Here is a 24,927-nt window from a genome sequence, read left to right as displayed (position 1 = left end):
AGAGACAGAGACAGAGACACAGAGACACAGAGAGACAGAGACAGAGAGAGACAGAGACAGAGAGACAAAGAGAGAGACAGAGACAGAGAGGAGGGAGGAGGGAGGGAAGGAGATAAAGAGAAGAGGGGAAATGGGGAGAACAGGGGGAGAGGGAGGCAGAGAAGGAAGAGAGAGAGGTCAGAGACAAAGGGGGGAGAGGGAGAGATGGAGAGAGTGGGAGGGAGAAGGAGAAGGGGAAGATCGACAACTATTGGGTCAAAGGAGCATACATTTTATATGTATTATCAGTGAACATAAATGGGTTGTATCAAATTTAAACTTTCCTTGAATTTTATTGAAATCAGTTAGCTAGAATGTAGTAACTATGATTAAATAAATTTAGTAGTTTCAACACATGATTTGTATTGCTTCATGGTCAATCTCATTTATTTTTAGTCATTTGTTTATAATTTTGGAGAATTGTTATGAGCACCTGTATTAACTGTGAAGTGAATTCTCTGCTATATGAACTTCAATGTTGAAAAAGCAGAAAAAATATGAAGCATAGTGTGCTCATTAAACTTTCTATTAGCTTATTTTAGCTCAAGAGTACTATCTTTTAGACTTTGGGCATATAAACAACATGTGCTCCCAAAATTTTAAAGACACAATCTATAGTCATTGACTATGGCAAGATGGGTTTAATAGTGTTGATAGGGTGTTGATACCTTCCAAGTTATATGGCAGAAAGTAAACATTAAGGCTTTTTTTTTTTGTTCTGGTAGATTTAAAACTGAATAGTGTTCCAGGGACAGCAGAAAGGTAGATAGCAAGAGAGCTTTCCTAGTACTTTTGTGATGTCATAAGAAATTGAGAAAGACCTCTGGGATGTTGGGTGGACCTCCTATGGCAAAAATTATGGGAGCATAAGAGCATCAGATGGGTAGGCAAGGGTGGGTTGCAATTAACTTCAATAGGAAGAACTTTCATAGCTCTGTCTGAGTATTTGAATAAGCTCTATTCCTGGGCCATCTTCAATTGTCCTGATCTATTTATCATCACTGTACCCAGATGGCTCCAGAGGAGAATGAGACTGGTGACTTTATATATGCCTTCCTCACTTAAATTTAATTCACTTGTAAGTCATGGCATCATCTTCCTGAAGTCATGGTCCTCTTCAAGAATGAAGGACAAACAGCAGCACCTATTTCGGTGAATGTCCACTACTAGACTTAAGGACTTAACTCAGAGATACACCAACTCAGAACTGGCTAAGTCATCTGCTCCTTATCTACCATGACAGCAACTCTAGGAGACTCCCAGTTTGTGATCTGACTGTCTTCTAAAAGCCTGTTTATTAAGCTGGGTGTTTGTAACATAAAATATATTTTCTAATATCGATAACATCAGACAGGTTGGCTAGGTTCCCAGGACAGCCCAAGAAAGCTTATTCATCATCTAGAATGTACATGAGGTATAGACCTGAGAGAGTTCAACTCTATAATCTGTCTCCTAATCTTATTAGACTGAAACAGCTCTCTCCAAAGCTATTGATGATCTCTTAATTGCCAAATCTGAAGGCCTTTTCTGAGTTCTCATTCTTCTCGGCATCTCTGTGGTATTTGACATTGTTCATCACCTTTTCCTCCTAGATAATATTTCCCCTTTTGGTTTTCATGTTACTTCTTTCTCCTGGTTCCTATTCTACTTGTCTGATTTCTCAGTCTCTTTGCTGGATCTTGATCCATGTCATGTCCACTAACTGTGGGTGAACCTAGGGCTCTGTCCTAGTCCCTATTCTCTTTACTCTTTCTTCAGTCTTTCTAGGTCATAGGGGTCAAACACAGAGTCTGTTCAATTGCAATCTGGAATTATTTAGCAAAAGGAATAAAAATCCAATGAACGTAGGTGATGTTTCCATGTGGTTTTGTAAGTCAATATGCAATTGCAGGGATTTTTATGTCCTGTTTAGTGATTCCCATTTCTGTGTGAGTTTGATCCCACTCCTCATCACCACATTAAATGATCGTCTCTACATAGATAATTTGCAGATTTACATATCTAGCCCTAGTCTTTCTTCTGAATTAAAGTCTTATACCACAAGCCATCTTTTGGTTAGTTGGAACTGTATGTCCCATATGTCCCTCAAACTCTGCATGTCTATAGCAGAGCTCATTTTCTTTTCTCCCAGACTTTTCACTTTTCTGAATTTCCCTTCCTGGTCACCCAGAATTGGAACCTCGGTGTCATCCTTGATACCTCATGTTAACTTACCCCATGTATTGAATTCTTGGCAAAATCTTGTCATTTCTAGCTTCCTTATGTATCTCCTATATATCCCCTATTCTTCATATAGCCGCCATTACCCTCATCACCTCTTGCCTGAACCATTGCAACTACCTTCTATTTGGGCTCATTTTTTTATTGTCTCAAATTGTTGTCTATGAATGTTAAAACAAATTATCGTCTCATTTTATTGTCTCAAATTTATTTTCAGGAGCGTAGGGATATGGGATGGAACAGACAAGAGAGATGGGGCCATTGAATTGCAAGCTGGATCATAGATACAACCACTACTGTAATTGTACTGAAAGTTCTCTGGGTCTCCAGTGTCCCTCACAAAGGTTTTGTGTATTGGGTTATCCATTCTACTGCTTATGGACTTAGCCACAGCGAAAGGAAATTACTGATAACTTTAAGCCATGAGATCAGTGACAGATTTTTTTTTTTTTGGTAATACCTTTGGAGTACTTCCTTATTCTTTTAGGTAAATGTGAGTGTTAAAGACATAAAGTGGGGAGTGGGGTGAGGAGGAAGCGTCAATAAGAGAAGAATAAAAAGATTATTGCAGCACACTGGCAATATTCACTGATTTGAGAATAGAACAGAGCAGGTAAATCGTGAGGGGTTACAGAGAGTTGGAGATTAGAATAATGCCAAGGAGGTGAGGTCTTTCAAAGTTGGAGGAGATTGCAAAGGTTGCCATAGGGTCAGGACTGGGTGAAGTGGGAAGTGAAGCCAATAAAAGGGACTGGGAGAATTGGGAGGGATCCAAACCCTAGAGATCTTAATGAGGTTGACTTAACCAATCAATGAATCTGTAAGCACCTGCTTTGTGCCAGATTCTGTGATGAACAGGTTCAAGAGGGGTAAAGGTGGTGCATAGGTAGGACAACAGGACAGAGAGCACAACTCCAGAGTCATTACTAGGAGGCATTGTTGATAGAAGACTAGATTTGGAGTCAAGAGTACCTGCCTCAGTACTCTGGCTCCAGCACTGGCTATGTGACATTGGGCAAGTCACCTCCAAGGGTGGTTGTGAGGCACAAAAGAGATAATTGATGGAAAGCAGGCTTTTTAAACTTCAAAAAGAAATGGGGTACCCGCTAAACCATACTAAGGCCTCTGTGGGCTACATATTGACTTAGAAAACTGCATATTAACATTGTCTATGTTCAGTTTTAATTATTTTTTATTCCTTTTGTTAAATATTTCCCAATTACATTTTTTTTAAATTTTGCTTTTTTTGGAGGGGGGAAGGCTGGGCAGTTGGTTTTAAGTGACTCGCTCAAGGTCACATGGCTAGTAAGTGTTAAGTGTCTGAGGCCAGATTTGAACTCAGGTCCTCCTGACTCCAGGACTGGTGTTCTATTCACTGAACTACCTAGCTTCCCCTGCATGCCCCCCTCCCCCCCAATTACATTTTGATCTGGTTCTGCAGTGCTCAAGAGTTGCTTGCTGGGACCCACGAAGTATATTTGACACCTTTGCTGTACTTAGCGAACATTAAAGCCTCTAGGTAAACATCCCCTATTGTCTTAAAGCTGGAACAATTTCAAGTTTTCTTTTTTTCAATTTTTCAATTTTATTTATTTTTTAAAAAGCAATTGGGGTTAAGTAACTTGCTCAAGGTTACATAGCCAGTTATTTCTGGGTGTGGTGCTAAGTATCTGAGCCCAGATTTGATCCCCAGGTCATCCCAACACTGGGGCTGGTGCTCTTACTGTGCTGCCTGGCCACCCGATCAAGTTATTTCTAATGTGTGACCATTCCTGTGGATGATGGTAGTGGTGTGGAGATGGAAGCCACAGGACTGTAGGAACTCAAGGAACAAAGACACCAAGGTGTTAGAAAAACCATTCATGTGAATATTGAAGTTGCCGAAGATGACAAATTGTTTCTGTTGTTCAAGGAAACATGATACAATGGACAGAATGCTAAAATTACAATTGTAAGGTACTAGGTTTTTAAGTCTGGTCATATTCTTTATAACCTGTATGACCTTGGGCAAATCATGCAATAGCTATGAGTCTCAGTTTCCCCATCTGCAAATAAAGAGGTTGGACTATGTCAGAGGTGGGGAATCTTTGACTTTGAGGTCACATGTGACCTTCCAGGTCTTTGGGTGTAGCCTTTTGGGTGTAGTCCAAGTTTTACAGAAGAAATCCTTTTATCAAGGGGATTTATTCTGTCAAGTTTTGTTTCAGTCAAAAGACTGTACTTGAGGACCTAGAGGGCTGCTTCTGGCCTTAAGGTCACAGTTCCCCACCCTTGATTTATGTGATATCCAAGCTCCCTTTCAGCTCTAAATCTTACGATCCTATGAACCTATAAATCTTGCCCAGGAGTATGGGAGAAAGAAAATTTGGAACTCAAAAATTTTTTTAAATGGATGTTAAATAGCTTTTACAAGTAATTGAGAAAAAAGTAAAATATTACTTAAGAAAAAGGGTATGGTTGATTCCAGAAGTATACTGATAACAGCAGTTAATAGGTTCTCTGGGGAAAAAATGTAGGCAGACACATTTTCAAGTCAAATTGCAATATTAACATTTTCTTTATTACTTTCTTAAGATGACAGTCAATGAAGGATTAAAGAAAGCCTTGATTAGTAACATTTGCCAATGTTGAGGCATAAATGTTGACATTGACTATTTAGCAATTGGTTCTTCCTAGCCAGTTGACACTGACTCCAGCATACCCCTGATTGGTTCCAAAGTTGGGACAAGGTCTGATCCTATAGTTAGGGGATCCAGATTCAAAGGTTAAAGGGATGGGGTGTTCCCACATTTGAAAGAGGTCTTGAACAGCAGATATGTGTTTGGCTAGGAAATAATCTTGTTTTTCAGATAGCCTTCAAGGCTGGCCTAGGAAAAATAATCGAATAGGAAGAAAATTGTTTCTGTCTTTCTAGTTCTACCATTCTGCACTCTCTTTCCTTTTGAAAGCATGTTTCTGGAGAACTTATCTCCCCTTTATAAGATATACTAATTTTATCTCCTTGCTAAACCTCTCTTCTGTCCAAGTTTGCTCTCAGGAGATTTGAAACTCTTCACACTAAGATGTAAATAACTGAAAACACTTAATGTGTTCAGTGTTTCAGAGGTATTTGCCTTGGAATGAAGAGCGAATGCTTAAATTAAAGAAATGAAAAGGGGAAAGGGAACAAACATTTAGCATCTACTATGTGCCAGTCACTGTGCTAAGAACTTTATAAATATCATCTTAAGCATTATCTCATTTGAGGTTCTCCTGGTAGAATTTGAGGCAGCAGGTAGAATTAGAAGGTGGAGCGAGTATTTTTTAGAAAGTGGCACAGTGAATAGAGCACTGGCCCTTAAGTCAGGAGGACATGAGTTCAAATATGACCTCAGACACTTGGTCACACTTATTAGCTTTGTGATCTTGGGAAAATCACGACCCCAATTTCCTTGCCTTCCCCCCTCAAAAAATAAAACGAAGACATTGTATTTTCTTGGCCATACCTAAAGTCACAGCCTCCCCCCACAGTTAGGATATACACAAAATTTCATCTGAAAGCCTGTGCTTGAGTATTTTAAAAATTAAAGATAATTTGAGATATACAAATAAATATTCTTAAGCTTTAAAAACCATCCTATTCAGGGCAGCTAGGTGGCTCAGTGGATAGAGCACCAGCCCTGGAGTCAGGAAGACCTGAGTTCAAATCCGGCCTCAGACACTTAACACATAAAAACTAGCCATATGACCTTGGGCAAGTCACTTAACCCCAATTGCCCTCCAAAAAGCAAAAAAAAAATTATCCTATTTGATGATCAGATGCATATTTAAAACAGTCTTACTATTTTAAAAATGTATTTAACAAATAAGCAATTTTCTATTTTCTGACAAATGTCAGAAGATTTTTCTCTCATATCTCCCATTTCCCATCCAGCAAATGGAAACTGTCTTTCTAAATAGAAATATCACAAGATGATTAGAATGGGAGAAAGGGTTATAGAAAAGTTAAAAGAATTATAAAAACATGCCTTGTCAGAACTGGCTAGGGTGTGGTTATTCATTTTGTAAAGAGATTCACCATAGGATATTTTTTGATAGAAAAAATTACCTTGCAACTTGATGTTATGCTTTGACATGCTCAAATTATATTTTCACACACCCTTTCTGGAAAAATCCACCACAGAAAATAAAGCAACACTATCTATCATGTTATGAAAGTTGTGATACCAGTAAAGGAAATTGAGACAGGATGATTGCAAAAAAAGTTTTAAAAGTTAGTCATTGCAGAAGCCATTATATGTTTTTACTACCCATTAATGTACTAGTTTACTTCCTTTTAGGATGATAGATATAACAATAGTAAGATAAGGTACTGACCAAAACTGCAAAGCCCACACGTGTCATCTTAACCCAAGAAATTTTGGAAGATGGATTTCTCTCATTATTGGCAGTGTGGGTTCTCAAGGGTTTGAGTATCCTTTCTGTCTGAGTCAGGATAGCTCTCCTGGCCCCATCCCATTTCCTGGGACCATGCAGACGGTACTGGTATGGAGTGCAGGGGCCAAAGAAAACCTTCCAGGCCAGTTTGGGATCCCGGAGGAAAAGCCAGAGAAGGTTGGGCTTCACACCAATTTGGGTGGCAATTTCGTCCATGTACTCGATATGATCTACTTGGATGGTGTGACGGGGGCTCTTCACATACCTGAAATAACAAGGAAAAGTGTGAGCTATCACAACCTGCTCTTCTGGGGGACAGAGTTTGGTGAGAGCAAGAAATACCATAGAATCTTTTTGTCTTTGGAATAAATTTTGTTACTTATTGACTCATGATAATTTGGATATTCTAAGTGTGGGACATAACTTACTATATACACTTACCATGCTAAGTACTGGGGAAATGAAGACAGACAAACATGACCCCCACCATTAGGGATCTCAAATTCTAATGGGTGAGGTAACTTGTAAAAAACTAAGAACATACAATATCTGTGCAGAATTGATAGAGGGTAATCTGAAAGTGGAAGAAACCAGCAACTGGACAGACCAGTAAAACCTTCCTGAATAATGTGAGATTTGAACTGAATCCCTGAAAGAAGCCAGAGAGAGTAAGAGATGGAGATGAGGACGCAGAGCATTCCAGGGTATAGGGATGGCCAGTGCAAAGGTATGGAAATGGAATATCATGTTTGAGCATAGAAGCATTGTGTGAGGTTGGGCAAATCCCTTAACTTCTATGTATGGAAACCAACAGATGGATTGCAATCTGCATGTTGCATGAGCAGAAGAAATTTACACAGGAAGAATTGCCTAGGCTAATGAAATCACAGATCCTGGAGGTACTTATGGATAATAGAATATTATAAGTCAAAAGGAGTTTTGGAGAATATCCAATTTGACATCTTCATTTTAAACAAGAAGATGCTGTGACCTAGAGATAAGAAGTATCTTGCCCAAGTTTACACAACTAATAAATGACAGATATGCAGATAAAAAACTGAACATAAAAAATTATATAACTCAATTGTAAGGTCCTTGAGGACTTGTAGTATATCTTAGAGGGTATTGTATTTCCCACATTCTGAAGCTCACCTGACAAGATAAGGTACCAGACACTGAGGTCCTCTCTCAAGCTGAACTGCCAAGCACTCAAACTCTATTGCAGAGAGCACAACCCCAATGGACTGGTCACATAGTTCAAATGCAAAATGGATGTTTACCTAAAAGACTATTTTATGGGAAACTTGTAACATAGTTGTCAGAAGAAGTAATATAAGGACACTCTCAAGGTCTCTCTGAAGAACTTTAGTTATTGATTGTAAGATATAGGAAATACTGACACAGGACTATCCAACAGGGCATACCTGAATCAATGAAGGTACTGTACTCCATGAGCAAAACAGAATTTTAGAAGTACAAAAGAAATGTGAGCTGCACAACTGCAAAGCAATTTCCTCTCAAAATGTTCTAATAACTTGTGCCCAATCTGTGTCAGTGCCTTCTGAATTCATTGGTTTGATCAGTCACAGCTGAGCACACCATACCCTGACTCCAAACTTTTGATGTCTTGTGTCTTCTTCGAAAACAAAGGATGAACATTTCCCACAGTACCTTGCTCATGGTTAATGCTTATTACATGGACAGAGACAGAGAAGGAGAGAAATAGAGGGATGGAGAGAAATAGAGGAATTAGAGAGACATATGAGGAAGATGGAAAGAAAAAGAGAGAAAAAAGAAAGGAGGTAGAAAGGGAAAGGAGGACAGAGAAAGAAGAAGAGAGAGAGGGAGAGAGACAGAGAGAGACAAAGAGAGAAACACAAAGAAACAGAGAGAGATTGCTAAAAGTAGATACAAGTATAAAATGGGTATAAAATGTGTCCAGAATTGGTAGTGCAGTGATCCCAAGGATCTGTCATTAAAATGGTGTGAGTGTTCCCTTCACTAACATAGACTAGAACCCTTTACAATTTGGTAGACAGGCCTTGTGAATTGCAGAAGATAAAGAATTTATCACCCTTTGGACAAGATGGTGAACATCCTCTCAACTTAGCTACACTTGCGCTTGGATAGTCAACCTATTTCATCAGGATGGTACATGAAAATTGTCAAATTTGGTGTTATCTGTTGGAAATTGGACTTTGCTGGTATAGTCTTTGGGAAACCTTTCACTGAGGTCAAACATTCTAAAATAAACTTTTTGAAATATTGAAAAATTAGGGTGGGAGACAGAGTCAAGATGGCGGAGTAGAAACAGGACTTCCACAAGGCTCCCACTTCCTCCAATCCATGTAAAAGGTGACTCTGAACAAACTTTGGAGCTACAGAACCCACAAAATGACACAGAGAAGCTAACCTCCTGCTGAGGACAGCCTGGCAGGCCAGCAGGAATCGGGCAGCACAGCATGTTGGGAGCGCAGCCCAGCCCCACGTGAGCCAGAGGTTTTAGCCTTAGGGAGGCTACAACTAACTGCCAGCTGGAGGGACTTCAGATCACCAGCAGCTGTGGCAGTTTCCAGAATTTTCAGCTCATAGATGCTAAGGACAAAGTGAGAAGTCAGTGCAGTGTGGACTTTGTGAACCGGGAATTCCAGAGTGAGGTCAGGCCTTTACCCCCTGGAGGGAGAAGCGGCTGAGGAATCGTGGCCGTGTAGCCACCACCATGTGACTGCTTCAGAGCTCCTGGTATGCAGATTGTAGGGGGACCAAGCGACCAGTCTGAGGGGTAATTGCTCTTGCTTTAACCTGCTTGGATCTGGATCACTGTCTAGGGTGGAGGTCCTGGAGTGCATGACCAGTTTGCTAGAGAGTGTAGAGGCTGCAGAGAGAGCACCCAACTAATAGCTCCTGCAGTTGCAAAATCCCCAGTGATTTGGGACAAAGCTCCCCTCTCTGGTAGCAGAGTTCTACTATGGCAAAAAGCTCAAAAGTCAAGTAATTGAGTGGCAGCATGAGCAAGTGAGGGAAGCACAGTGGTTCAACTTTGGATTCAAGCATGGAACAGGAGGAAGACAGCAAAGTCAGAACTCCTGCACCAAGAAAAGAATAAGCTGCTTACAGGCCATAGAGGAGCTTAAGAAGGATTTTGAAAACCAAATAAGAGAAGTGGAGGAAAAATTGGGAAGAGAAATGAGAATGATGCAGAAAATTATAAAATGAGAGTCAACCTGCCTGAAGAAAATATCACCTTATGAAATAGACTAACTCAAATGGAAAAAGAGGCTAAAAAAAGCCAATGAGGAGAAGAATGCCTTAAAAAGACAAATTTTCCAGATGGAAAAAGAATCTGAAAAGCTCACTGAAGAGAATCATTCCTTCAGAATTAGGTTGGAGCAAATGGAAGCTAGTGACTTTATGAGAAATCAAGATACTATTAAACAGATCCAAACAAATGAAAAAAATGGGAGGAAATGTGAAACATCTCATTGAAAAAACCACTGACCTGGAAAATAGATCCAGGAGAGATAATTTAAAAATTATTGGATTACCTGAAAATCATGATCAAAAAAAGAATCTAGAAATCACCTCCAAGAAATTCTCAAGGAAAATCACCTTGATGTTTTGAACCAGAGGGCAAAATAGAGGTTGAAACAATCCACTGATCACCTCCTGAAAAAGATCCCAAAAAGAAAACTCCTAGGAATATTATAGCCAGGTTCTGGCGTTCCTAGATCAAGGAGAAAATATTACAAGGAGCCAAGAGGAAATGATTTGAATACTGTGGAAACACAATAAGGATGACACAGGATCTGGCAGCTTCTACACTGAGGGATCGAAGGGCTTGGAATGTGATGTTCTGGAGGTCAAAGGAGCTGAGATTAAAACCAAGAATCACATACCCAGCAAAACTGAGTATCATGTTTCAGGGGAAAATATGGTCATTCAGTGGAATAGAGGACTTTCAAGCATTCTTGCTGAAAAAACCAGAGTTGAATAGAAAATTTGACATTCAGATACAAGAAGCAAGAGAAGCATGAGAAGATAAACAGGAAAAAGAAATCATAAGGAACTTATCAATGTTGAACTACTTACAGTCCTACATGGAAAAATGATAATTTTAACTTATGAAACTTTTCTCAGTATGAGAATAGTTGAAGGGAATAGAAATGTATATATATATATGTATACATATCTATATCTATATAGGAGGGTACATGGGTGTATGAATACATATATGAATATGTGTATATATGTGTACAGGTACACATAGACAGAGGGTATAGGACCAGTTGAATAGGAAGGGATGATACTTAGAAGATGAAATTAAGAAGTGAGAGAGGAATATAATGAAAGGAGATGGGGAGACATAGAATGGGGTAAATTATCTCATATAGAAGAGGCAAGGGAAAACTTTTACAATGGAGGGGAAGAATAGGAAGGCAAAAGGGAATGAGTCAACCTTATTCTCAATGAATTTGTCTTGTGGAGGGACTGACATACACACTAAAAAGGGTATCTCACCCTCCAGGAGAGTAGGGAGAAGGGGATCAGAGAGGGGAGATGATGGAAGGGAGGATAGGCTAGGGGAGAGGGAAGTTGGAAGCACCTACTTTTGAAAATGGACAGGATCAAAGTGGAGAATAGAACAAGTGGGGAGTGGGATGGGATGGAGGGAAATACAGTCAGTTTTTCACAATATATCCACTATTGAAATGTTTTGCATAGCTACACATGTACAACCTATATTGAATTGCTAATCTTCCCAGTAAAGGTGGATTATGAGGGAGGTAGGGAAAGAATCTGGAATTCAAAGTTTTAAAATCAAATGTTTTAAAAACATATTATTATTATTTTACATGTAACTGGGAAATAAGATATAAAGGTACTGGGGCATAGAGGTCCACTGTGCCCTACTGGAAAGTCAGAGGGGGGATGGGGAAGATATGGGAGAGAGCAGATTGGGGGAGGGGACTATCGGTGGGATTGCTGTTTTGGGGTGGTGGGTAGGCAAAAAATGGGGAGAAAATTTGTAACTCAAAATCTTGTAGAAATGAATGATGTAAACTAAAAAATAAAAATAAATAAACTACCAAAAAACAAATTATGAAATAAGTTTAAAAATCACCTACTGAAAGACAAATGAGTATGTATAGTTAGCCTACCCAATTAACATGTCCACTTACACAAACTACTCAAAAAAATATAAATAAAGAACAAAGTTGAAATTCTATTCAGCAAAGATAACAAATAATTTATATATGTATATATGCATACCTATATTTGAACATACACATATTTGAAAAAAATATTTCACATTAGGGGAAGAAAGTGAGGCAAAAAAATTAATGTGCTACAAAATTAATCATTGCTACTCCACCCCCATCAAAATGAGGAAATATAAACTATGAGATAAATGGGAAGGGAAGGGGAACAAATAGCTTTTGTTCACCTAAGAAACATAATAGAGGTCATTGAACAACAATAAACACCAATTATCACAAAACATTGCAATAATATACTCCTAGAAGTTAGAAACCAAACAATAGCTTTGGGAAAAAATTACATAATTCCTTTTAGAGCCTAAAATTTAGACAAGGGAATGTAAAAAAGCAATCTGGGAACTAGGTGGTACAATGGACTGAGTGGAGAACTATAGTAAGAGGGACCTGAGTTTGCCATAGATTTTAGCTATGTGACCCTGTACAAGTCACTTAGCCTCTGTCTGCCTCAGTTTCCTCATCTATGAAACGGGGGTAACAATAGTATGTACCTCCTAGGGTTTCTGTGAAGTTAAAGGAAAATTTGTAAAGTGCTTTTAAACCTTAAAGTGCTATGTGAATGTTAGCTCTTATTATAAAGAATGTATAGAAATAAGTATGTAGTTTAAGAGTCTATGCTGGGGAATCCATTTCTACATCTAGCTGTTTGTTTCCATTTCTTAGGATGAAATTTCCTACCGTTTTGCCATAGCTGTTTTCCTCTGTGTGATGTCGGTGATCATATTCTTCGGTGAAGGTAATTTATTCAGCCCTAGGAAATAAAACCCAGATTTTAGCCAGTGGCCAAGGAGCTAATAAAATATATCTTATCGAAGAGGATAGAGTGCTCCCTGGAGAGCCTGGGGATTTACTATAGAATATATAGCAGGACCTTCCTCAAGATTCATCCACATACCCTTGAACACTCGTGCAGCCCAGCGACTCTGGAGCTCTGCAATGGGTAAGACGATGCCCAGGGGTTGAATGAGGCCAATGACAGCTAGTGTTGGCTGCTCCAGGTCAGGAGGGAACATAAACTTATAGAGAGACACCTCATTATTGGTGACTTTGATGAGATCTTCAAGAAAAGGAAAAGTGATATTGTATCCGGTAGCAAATATGACCACATCAATGTCCTCTTCTATGGTGCCATCCTCAAAAATGGCAGCCGTCTCAGTGAATTCCTTAATGTTTGGTTTCACCAAGACTTTACCAGAAATTATGTGATTTGGCAGGTCATCACTGACAGTTGGATGCTGGCTTAAAAGTCTGCAGATAAAAGAAAGTTCAAAAAAGTGTACATAAGTATCAAAAATATAAGGGAATGCTTAAGGTGTGTGGAAAACATAGGAAATTAAGAAGTTGGTTTTACTCTTTTCTAAGCTATAATTTGTATTCCTTCCCATCCCCTCTTAGCATATTATTATATATCATTAGCTTCATGCCAACAATTTCCAAATTATACAAGCACAGATTTAACAAAATCAGATATGAATGCAATTAAGTCACATACTCGATTTCATTGTGTATGTTTCTTCTTTTAAAATCTAGATTTGGATAGAATATTGGCTGCAACTACATTTTATTGTCACTCAAGTCTTCTCTTGAATATGTCAAGAAACTCATTTTATCCTTTGATTTCAAATGTTGATGAGTATTTTTCTTCTATTTAAAAACCAACCAAGAGGAAAAACAACATAACAATAATAGTAATAGTAATGATACTATTTATATAGTACCTTAAAGTTTGCAATATGCTTTGCAAACATTTTTTCATTTTGTATTCACAATAACCCTAGGAGGTAGGTGCTATTTTATTCTCCCTTTACAGATGAGGAAACTGAGGCAGACTTAGGTTAGGTAACTTGGCCAAGATCACACAGCTAGTGAGTATCTGAGGTCAAATTTGAACTCAGGTTTTCATGAGTACAGGTTCAATATGTTAGCTACTGTGTTATCTAGCTGCCACATATACATATATACATATGTACATGTATATATTTGTATGATGTGTTGCATCTCTGTAGGTATATGTGCACTAAATATCTAGCCAGTAAACCCAAAGAGGTTTATGTTTCTTTTCTTTTTTTTTGGATGGGGGAAGGCAAGGCATTTGAGGTTAAGTGACTTGCCCAAGGTCACATAGCTAGTAGGCGTGTCAAGTGTCTGAGGTCAGATTTAAACTCAGGTCTTCCTGACTCCAAGACTGGTGCTCTATTCACTGCATCACCTAACTGCCCTAGAGGTTTATGTTTCTAGAAAAAGTTCTATTATATCATATTATTCTTGTGGGACAGACAGTAGTACAATCCAATGGATTCTGAATTGGTCGAATGATCAGATTCAAAGCATAGTTATTCATGAATCTACATTAGCTTAGAAAGATTGCTTTAGTAATGTGCTGTAGGGAATTGGGCCTGTTGGCCCTTTATTATTTGACTTTGTAATCAATGACAAGGTAAGGGAATCAAGGGACAGTGGATTATACTTAGGATAGAGCAGTGGGCGTGGAGTCAGGATGAACTGGGCTAAAATTCTATCTTAAACATTTGCTAGGCAATTTGCTTAACAATCCTGAGTCTCAGTTTCTTCAACTGTAAAATGAGAGGATTGGACTTAAAGAGCTCTAAAAAATCCACCTCCAAATTTACATGAGCAATGAATAGGCATAATTCTTTTTTAAAAATTACATTTCCCCCCAATTACATGTTTTTATTTATTTTTCAAATGCTTTATTAACTTCTGATTTACATCATTCATTTCTGCCAGATTTTGAGTTACAAATTTTCTTCCCATTTTCCCCCTACCCACCACCCCAAAATAGCAGTCCCACAGGATATCCCCTCTTCCAATCTGCTCTCTCCCATATTTTCTCCCAAACCCCTTTTGACTTTTCCAGTGGATCTCTATGCCCCAGTGCCTGTATATCTTATTTCCCAATTACATGTAGAATAGTATTAATGATAGTATATATATATATATATTAATATTTGATTTTAAAGCTTTGAATTCCAGATTCATTCCCTTCCTCCCTTGTCACCCACCCTTACTGGGAAGATAAGCAGTAAGCAGTTCAGTATAGGTTGTACATGTGTGGCTAATGCAAAACAATATCATAGTAGATATATTGTAAAAGACTGACTATATTTCTCTCCCTCCTATCCCACCTCCCACTTGTTCTATTCTCTATTTTGATCCTGTCCCTTTTCAAAAGTGGGTGCTCCCAACTTCCCTCCCCCCCAGCCTGACCTCCCTTCCATCATCCCCCTCTTATCTCCTTCCCCCCCCCACTCTCCTGGAGGGTGAGATATCCTATTTAGTGTGTATTTCATTCCCTCCTCAAAACAAATTCAATGGGAATAAGGTTGACCCATTCCCTTTTGCCTTCCTGTTCTTCCCCTCCATTGCAACCATTTTCCCTTGCCTCTTCTATATGAGATAATTTAGCCCATTCTATCTCTCCCCATCTCTTCTCATTATATTCCCCTCTCATCTCTTAATTTAACCTATTAACTATCATCCCTTCCTGTTAAATTGGTTCTGTGCCCTCTAGCTATGTACACCTGTAAACATATATACACACATTCACATATGTATTCATATGCACATATACCCTCATATATAGACATATATACATTTCTATTCCCTTCAACTACTGAGAAAAGTTTCATAAGTTACAATTATTGTTTTTCCATGTAGGAATGTTAATAGTTCAACTTTTATAAGTTCCTTATGATTTCTTTTCCCTGTTTACCTTCTCATGCTTCTCTTGCTTCTTGTATCTGAATGTCAAATTTTCTATTCAACTCTGGTTTTTTTCAGAAAGAATGCTTGAAAGTCCTCTATTCCACTGAATGACCATATTTTCCCCTGAAACATGATACTCGGTTTTGCTGGGTATGTGACTCTTGGTTTTAATCCCAGCTCCTTTGACCTCCAGAATATTATATTCCAAGCCCTTCAATCCCTCAGTGTAGAAGCTGCCAGATCCTGGGTTATCCTGATTGTGTTTCCACAATATTCAAATTGTTTCTTCCTGGCTGCTTGTAATATTCTCTCCTTAATCTGGGAATTCTGGAACCTGGTTATAATATTCCTAAGAGTTTTCTTTTTGGGATCTTTTCAGCAGGTGATTGGTGGATTCTTTCAACCTCTATTTTGCCCTCTGGTTCTAAAACATCAGGGCAGTTTTCTTTGAGAACTTCCTGGAGGATGATTTCTAGGTTCTTACTTTGATCATGGCTTTCAGGTAATCTAATAATTTTTAAATTATCTCTCCTGGATCTATTTTCCAGGTCAGTGGTTTTTTCAATGAGTTATTTCACATTGCCTTCTATTCTTTCATGTGTTTGGATCTGTTTAACAGCATTTTGATTTCTCATAAAGTCATTAGCTTCCATTTGCTCCAATCTAATTCTGAAGCAACGATTCTCCTCATTGAGCTTTTGAGATTCTTTTTCCATCTGGAAAATTCGGCTTTTTAAGGTATTCTTCTCCTCATTGCCTTTTTGAGCCTCTTTTTCCATTTGAGTTAGTCTATTTTTTAAGCTGTGATTTTCCTCAGTCAGGCTGTTGACTCTCATTTCATAATTTTCTTGCATTGTTCTCATTTCTCTTCCCAATTTTTCCTCCACTTCTCTTATCTGCTTCTTAAGGTCCTCTATGGCCTGTAACCAGCTCGTATTTTCCTTTGAAGCTTTTGGTGCAGGAGTTCTGACTTCACTGTGTTCCTCCTGTTCCATGCTTTTCTCCTTTTTGTCCCCAAAATAGGAGTCTAATGTTGGAATCTTCTGTGTGCTTTGTTTCCTTTGCCTGGTCATGTTGCCCCTCAGTCACTTGACCCCTGGGCTTTTTGCCACAGTAGGACTCTGCCACCAGACAGGGGAGCTTTCATCCCAAATGCTAGGGTTTTCTTAGCTGCTGGAGGTATTAGATGGGTGCCCTCTCTGAGGTCTCCACATGCTCTGGCAAGCTGGACACACACCCCAGGACCTCCACCCTAGACTGCAATCCAGATCCAAGCAGGTTAAAGCAAGAGTGATTACCCCTCAGACTGGTGCTTGGTCCCCCTATACTCTGCAGGCCAGGAGCTGAAGCTGCTATGTGGCTCTGGCTGGCTGTGCAGGCATCTCAGGGGCTTCTTGCCCCAGGGGCAAAAGCCAATGCTCTCTCACTTACTGGGTCCCAAAGTCCAGACTGCACTGACCTCTCACTTTGTCCTTCGCATCTATGTGTTGATAATTCTGGAAAGGGCCACAATTGCTGCTGATCTGGAGTCCCTCTGGCCAGTGGCTGGTCAGGCTAGTCAGGCTAAACCCTGGGGCTAAAGCCTTGGAGTGGGGCTGGGCTCTGCTCCCAGAGCTCTGTGCTGGCCAATTCCTGCTGGCCTGCTGGGCTGTCCTCAGTGGGAGGTTAGCTTCTCTGTGTCATTTTGTGGGTTCTACAGCTCCAAAGATTGTTCAGAGTCACCTTTTTACATGGATTGGGTAAGGTGGAAGTCAGAGCAGCTGGGAGGTCCTGCTTCTACTCCACCATCTTGACTCTGCCCTCCCCCCCAATTACATGTTAAAACAATTTTTGACATTAAAAAATGTTTTGCATCCCAAATTCTATCCCTCCTTTCTTCTTTTCCCTTTCCCCTCCCTGAGATGGTAAGCAATCTGATAAAGGTTGTATGTGTGTAATCATGTAAAACATTTCCATATTAATCAGACAGAATTCTTACGACATTTTCAGATGACACAAAACTATGAATGATTGCTAACACATTGGGATGATAAAGTTGAGATACAGAAAAGATCTTGACAGGTACCAATAATGGATTGAATCAAATAAGATAAAATTTAATAAAGATTCACATAAAGTTTTACTCTTGAGTTCAAGAAACCAGCTTTACAAATACAAGATGGAGAAGGCAGGTTTAGATGCCACTTTATCTGAAAAAGACTCCCAACAATGTGTCAACAATGTGATATGGCAGTCAAAAAATTTATGTTATCTTGGGCTAAATTGAGAGGCATAACTCCCAGGAATGAGTTATTCTCATTATATTGTGACTTGCTGAGTCCACATCCATAAGGTAGTGTTTAGTTCTGGGCACCACAATTAAGTAAGTAACCTGGAGAACTTCTAGAGATGGCCAGCTAGGATGGTAAAGAACCTTCAGTTCATGCCTTATGAAGAATGTTAAAGGAAATGAAGAGAAGAAAAGATTCTAGAGGAACATGAAAGCTTTCTTTAAGTACTTGCAAGACTCTCATGTAAAAGTGTGATTAGAAGCACTCTGCTTGGCCCAAGAGAATGGAACTAGGTGAGAGCTGCAAAGAGGCAGTTTTAGGCTTAATCTAAAGGATAATTTCCTAACAACTGGAGACATTAAAAAAAGGATAGGTTGTAGGTTCCCCTTCACTGCAACTCTTTAAGAAAAGACTGGATAACCATTTGTTGAATGTGTTGTCATGGTGATTTTGTTTTGAGTATGGTTGTACTAGATGGCAACTGAATTCTCTTCTACTTCTGACATTCTGTGTTTCTCTGAATTGCAGTGATGCCATTAAATTGTATTTTCCCATAGAAGTTATATATCTGACCAAATGCTGGATGTCCAACTTTTTGCAGAAATGATCTGCCACTGCACTTAGTCAAAATTTATATCCAAGTATAGTTTTCCTATGTGTGTATAAATTGAATAAACCATGTCCAGTCACATAAAATTAATTTCATATGATGTAATATAAAACTATACTGTCCAAAGCTTTTGTTGCCTTACTAAATCTGCCTTATTTTAGTAGCAGTCAATCAAAAGGTGAAGAAATTTATAACTCAGAAATATCTTTGAAGAAACTTTGACTTTTTGAGAAATTGATATGGGAATGTTTGTCTCATAAATCTGTGCCTTCCTTCCCCCAAATGTCACAGATAACCCATGGACATTCGGGGGTAAGTTGGTTGCTTTTTTCCTTTCTCTTTTACTGGATAATCTGACTCCTGACCATTAAATGTGAGCATTCCTGAAGGGGATCTCCTAGGTTTCCTGAGTATCTTATCTCCCTGGCTAAAATCTTCTGGCTCAGTTGGAAGACAAGGAAGGAAAGGCACAGAGGTCAACTAAGAAAGAAGGGAGGAAAGGAAACAAGAAGCAAGGAAACACATGGGTGGGTATAAATATAATCACACACATGCATATGCATATACACATAAACCCTGTGTACCTATGCTGAGGTTGTAAGCCATAGTGGGCATGGTTAAACCTTGAATTCAATGTCTTCTCCAGGCGATTGTTAATTATTCTGAGACTTGCTGTTTTCTGTAACAAACTGTTGAACCGAGTGAAGAATGAACTGTCCATGGGGTACCCGTTGTCCCAAACGCGATGTAATATCCAAGATCCATGTCTAGTGCTAAGGAAGACCTAAAACAGCAGTGAATGAATGAGAGAATTGAAGGGTTTTTCATTCATATCTAGCTTTCATTTGTGAATGACACTCTGCTAATTGACCCATGGCCCAGTATCTCATATATGATCCATCATCATTCTGGATGAGATCCATAAGGTCCATAACCATTCAAAAAAGTCCGACCTAACTATTCATCTAGGAAAAACTATGAGGAAGAAGAATAATATTGCCCAGATGATGATATTTAGCAACTGTATGGACAAACTTTAGAGCTTTTCTGTGTATAAATCACACGTATAAGTACACACACATGACATACACACATATATGTATATATAAATACATGTGGGTATATGTATATGTGTATATATGCCCTACATATATATATATATATATATATATATATATAAACACACACATACATACATATATTAGACAATCATTGCAAATGGACAATGAGTTGGGCCCAGAGGTGAACAGAAGAGGAAGAGTGAACTAGATCTGGGAAATTGGAAATTTATTTTTAGTGACTCCCAAACTTCTCAAAACAAAGGCTGATATTTCTAATGATAGTATTCTTCTGGGGTTGTAGAATGGCTTGAATGCATAGAACATTTTAGACTCCAAAGAAAAATAGAAATTACCTAAAGGATAATGGGAAAGTACAAGGTCAGTTTGGGTAGGCTGCAATATAGGAAATCATAAAGAAATGGAGTAAGTCATTGAAAAAATGCATGAGCAAAAAAGATGATTTAATCAGTCAAATTGTGGAAAGGTGGTGTGTTGGAAAGGCCCCACTCTCTCCTCCCCTTGTGGAGAATTCATTGGAGGAATCACAAAAATCACAGAATTTGAGATTTGGAAGGGACCTCAGTGGACATTTAGTCTGACCTATCATATAGAAAGAATCCCAAGTATAATATACTTGACAAGAGCTTAAATAAAGCTCTTGAAAGAGCTCCAAGGAAGAGGAACCCACCACCTGTCAAGGTGGTTCATTCTACTTTTGGATATTACTAATTCTTAGGAAGACTTTGCTGGAATCTTGCCTAAATTTCCCTCTTTCGAGTTCCATACATTTTTCCTGATTTTGCCCTCTAGAATGAAACAGAGCAAGACTAATTCTTCCTTTACACTTCAAATACTTTAATGCATTTATGATTTTCCCCTTTCTCTTCCCCCTAACCTCCAATGAATTCTTTTCTTTTTCCAGGCTAAAAATATCGAATTCCTTTAACTAATCCTTACATGACATGAACTCTAGACCCTTTATAATTCAACATACCCTCTTATGGACACTTTCTAACTTATCAATGTCCTTCTTAAATGATCCAGATGAAAACTGGTAAGTGCAGAATAAAGCAGAACTTTTACATCTCTTTAAGAAGCCATGCCTTTCAATGTACCCTAAGGCTAAATGAGTTTTTCTGGCTACCACAGCACCTATCATGAGCTTTCAGTCCAATAAATTCTTGAAAACTTTTTCAAAACAGCTGTTATCTAACCATACCTCCATCATCTTGTACTGATGGTGTTGGTGTTGACTTTTTGTACCCAAGAGCAAGACTTTACCTTTATCCCTATTGAATTTTATTTTATTAATAGACAGCCCAATTCTGTCTAGTCTGTCTAGGTAAAAAAGATCCCGACCCTGTTTAGTCAATCATTTTTAAAATTCTAGTTTTCTAATTTACAAACCTGTTTTGCACCACGACTGAGTTCTACTGCAATATCTGCTCCAGAATTCCCAATACCAATCACGATGATTCTCTTTCCTAAAAATTCTTCTGGACTTTTGTACTCCCGGCTGTGAAAATAGTCACCTTTGAACTTTTCAATGCCTATGAGGAGAGAAGAGAGTTGTGGGATAATTTTCATACTTCTCGATCCAATGTAGGAAAGACAGCCTTGTGCACTGTGATGTGAGGCAGGGAAAAGAAATGAGGTGGGTGAGGATCTTTGAAAGTACCATTTGTCCTAGGTGGTGAAGAATGTCAGGGTACATATGGTGACTTCACACCTTACTTGGGCAGGGGATAGACTGGATAAGCTGAGGATCACTATCTGTTCATCTAAAAGGTATTCCCTATAAACATAAGTCTTTTTTGGGGAGGGATTCAAATCTCCCTTGGATGTCATCCAGAAATATTAATTATGGAAATAGAAGAATGATGTCATTTCAGAGCCACTTCAGTCGTTACACACAGACTTGCAAAGGGCAACTGGACAAAACCACAAAGTACCAGAAGTTTGTCTTCATGTTTCCCTATCTCCCTTTTTAGAACCTTCTTTCTTTGCCATGGTACCTCCCCCTCTTCCTATGGAACAAGTAGCCTGTTTGTCTGTAGTAGTCCAAGGTTTCCCATGGTTATACCCACCCAGGTTTTCCCTAACCAAACAGGACCCACTCCAGGCCCCTCCCTCCTCATTTTCATTTCTTACACATTCCCTATTGGTTTTCTTTCTTTGGGAAGCTATTCTCAGGCAGTTGAAAGGTTGAAAAAGATAGAAGAAACTAACTTATGCTCAGGTAACTAGAAATTCACTGCGGTATAATTAGGTAGAAGAATGGTCCTGTGGTAATGAAGATCTTGGGCTCAAGTGTTACATTTGGCACATTCTAGGCTTTGTAACCATGGGTAAGTAAAAGTCTCTCAATGCCCCAGGCATTTCTCTAAGACAAATCACTTCAGGGGTCCTGAGGCATCAGGGAATGGAATTTCCACAATAGGAGTATTGAAATCATAGATCCTCACCCAAGAATGATGTCTATGATGTAATCAATGGATACCTCCCCTGTCCCCCCAAAGAATGTCATACCCTGCTCTGCCATTTGTCCATGCTTTAACTTCACATCTTTTTCAACCCTCTAGACAAGACCATCTCATCATCTGCTTACTGCTTCTTCCCACCCCACTCCCAGGGGAAGTTAATCCACTCTAGGTTCTAGGTCCAACAAAGTTGATTGGTGATTGAAGGTGTGAAAACTGCCCTACTTATTTCACTAATATCTACTGACTGGTTCTGTACACCAGAACAGGATTTAGCTTCACATACCATCCAACCCTTCAGGTATTTACCCTGACTATCTTACCTTCTGCCTGCCTTCTCCTCCCCACCTGGACCAGTACCCTCAATACTGGAACTTGAGAACTGGATCTACCCATCTAAGACTTCCAGAATCTACTTCTTCTCATCACTTCTCTTCCCATCCCTAATCTTCTACCTTCCCAGAGCAAAATACCCTTCCAAGTCTTCACCCCCACATATATGTTGTCCTCCCTTATTATAATGTTAATTCCTTGAAGGTCTGAATTCTCTCTCTCTTAATTCTCATAATAATGACATAATGACCTAATTGTCTCTCTCTCACACACACACTTAATACTGTGGGTGGCACATAGTAAGTACTTTAAAATTTTTTTAATTAATTTATTCTCAAGATTATCTACATTTAACCAATCATATGGTCATAGAATATGGAATCTGAAGGGCATTTTGGAGATTATGTAGTTCGACCCTCTAACACTATGAATGAGGAAAATCAGAGAGATTAAGTGATTCATTAAAGATTATGATAGAGTTGAAATGAGAATCTGGGTCTCCTAACTCCCAGTCCCTTTTTTATTTTTTATTATACCATGCCAGAGAATAGAGTCCTCTGAAGGCAAGGTCAGGATTATTCCTGCCTCTGATAAACTGGAGTAGGTAGGACTATAAAACTGGCATTTGGGTGTTTATTATGGAGTGACTGAGAGTGAAAAAATCAGGAATGGGATTATGTTTTGAGAGAATCAGTATGTGAGTCTGTGGTAAGAGGGAGAGGGATGAGACTTTGTGGAAGCTGACAGAGTTGGTGTCTGTGCTTGGTGGGGGATATCGAAGAAAGGGATATCAGGAAGGTTGAAACATCCTTAGAGTAAATATTAATTTAGGCATGGGTTTTCTCCCTCCTCAAGTGTTTCAATACCACTTTGATCTCTCCCTTTCCCCCTTTCCACTCTCTCTGTATTATTGGTGTGCATGTCATATCCTCTTAACCCTCAGGAGAATTTGCACAAATAATACAAGAAGTCTCCCTGACATTCTATCCATTATACCACCTAGATGCCTATAGTTGATTGGAAAGTTCTCTTCACTCTTCATTTTTAAAAAAATTTTCTTTTTTGCTTTTTTGGAGGGGTGAAGGCAGGGCAATTGGGGTTAAGTGACTTGCCCAAGGTCACACAACTAGTAAGTGTTCAGTGTCTGAGGCTGGATTTGAACTCAGGTCCTCCTGACTCCAGGGCTGGCACTCTATTCACTGCACCACCTAGCCACCCCTCCCGCTTTGTTTTCTTAGTGACATACCTGGGAAGGACTGAAGTGGTAAATTGGGGTCAGTATGATGGCCGCTGCAAACCAAGATCCCATCGAAGACTAAGGACTCTTGTCTCTCCTCAGTTTCCACCACCACATCCCATTGTCCAGAAGAAGAAAAATCAGGGCGCTTCTTTACACTTTGCACCTTGGCCTGAGGATAAAGGAACAAGCACAGAGTTGAAAGAACCTAAGAGAGGACAGCTTGGTCCCATCCAAGAGGGCTATGACTTGGCTAAGATCAGGGTTGGAAGACTTATGACAGAGACAAGACTTTGACCATCATTTAGAAATTAGCACTTTCTTCTGTACCACTGTTGTTATTGTTCAATTATTTCTGACTCTTCATGACCTATTTTGGGTTTTCTTGGCAAAGATGCTTTTTCCTTCTTCATTTTACAGATGAGGAAACTGAGACAAACAGGGTGAAGTGACTTGCCTAGGGTCACCCAGCTACAGAGTATCTCAGGGTGGATTTGAACTCAAGTCTTCCTGACTCCAGGCCCCATACTCCATCCACTGTGTCACCTAGCTGCCCATTCTATACTGCTTACTAAACGTCTTTACAATTGAATTGAGAAAAACCCCTGGGTTGGCACATCTCTTTTAATGCTGATCTTCTGAAATACATCTTGTTTGCTTAGAATGTGGCTTACACACACACACACGCACACACACACATGCATGCACGCATGCACGCACGCATGCACGCACGCACACATACCTGCTAATGTGAGAATTTGTTTTGTTTGACTATATTTTTGTAATGGGTTTTGCTTTTCTTGTTTTCTCAGTGGAGGAAGGTGGGAAAAAGAATTCAGAAATGAAAATAAAATAAAATTGAATTAAAAAGAAAAAAGTAAACAGAGATGAAGCACAAATCACTGAACTTTGTTTTGCTACATACAAGTTACTGCTATGTTGCGTGCTGGAGTTGGAGTCTAATAAATGTAAGCCAAGTACAATCGCTATATTTAGGCACATTCCTTCCCCAGAACCCTAAATTTGGATTGTAGAACCCCTTTGATAACTCACAGTTCACAGCTGGGACATCTTAGTCCATGTTCCCAATATAGACTTTCAGTGGATTCATTTTCAAGACATTTTGCGGTCCCAATAGGAACAAAAACCCTACAAAATCATAATTTTCTCAAATCCAGAGTTTTACTAGCAGAGATTAGTGTGAAATCCTTGATGAATCAGTTAGGCTATAGGAACAGTTGTTAATGACAATGATAGTT

General features: G+C 39.1%; 1 protein-coding gene across 1 annotated transcript in view; it reads right to left on the bottom strand.

Annotated features, from left to right (window-relative positions):
- Window positions 1-4,808: 4,808 nt before the first annotated feature.
- The window catches only part of LOC138166227 (flavin-containing monooxygenase 5-like), a 27,938-nt gene continuing 7,819 nt past the window's right edge, over window positions 4,809-24,927 (bottom strand). Inside the window, exons 3-8 of the mRNA XM_069094694.1 lie at window positions 23,678-23,840; window positions 21,026-21,168; window positions 19,142-19,341; window positions 12,847-13,199; window positions 12,630-12,702; window positions 4,809-6,940 (exon numbers count right to left, since the gene is read on the bottom strand). Of these exons, the coding sequence (XP_068950795.1) occupies window positions 6,565-6,940; window positions 12,630-12,702; window positions 12,847-13,199; window positions 19,142-19,341; window positions 21,026-21,168; window positions 23,678-23,840 (1,308 nt within the window). The 3' untranslated portion in view covers window positions 4,809-6,564. The remainder of the gene's footprint in view (window positions 6,941-12,629; window positions 12,703-12,846; window positions 13,200-19,141; window positions 19,342-21,025; window positions 21,169-23,677; window positions 23,841-24,927) is intronic.

This window comes from Petaurus breviceps, unplaced genomic scaffold, assembly GCF_028583685.1.
Source record: "Petaurus breviceps papuanus isolate PSGF00001 unplaced genomic scaffold, PetGlider_PUasm1.0 220, whole genome shotgun sequence".
Lineage (NCBI taxonomy): Eukaryota > Metazoa > Chordata > Mammalia > Diprotodontia > Petauridae > Petaurus > Petaurus breviceps.
This window is presented reverse-complemented; position numbering and strand designations above follow the sequence as displayed.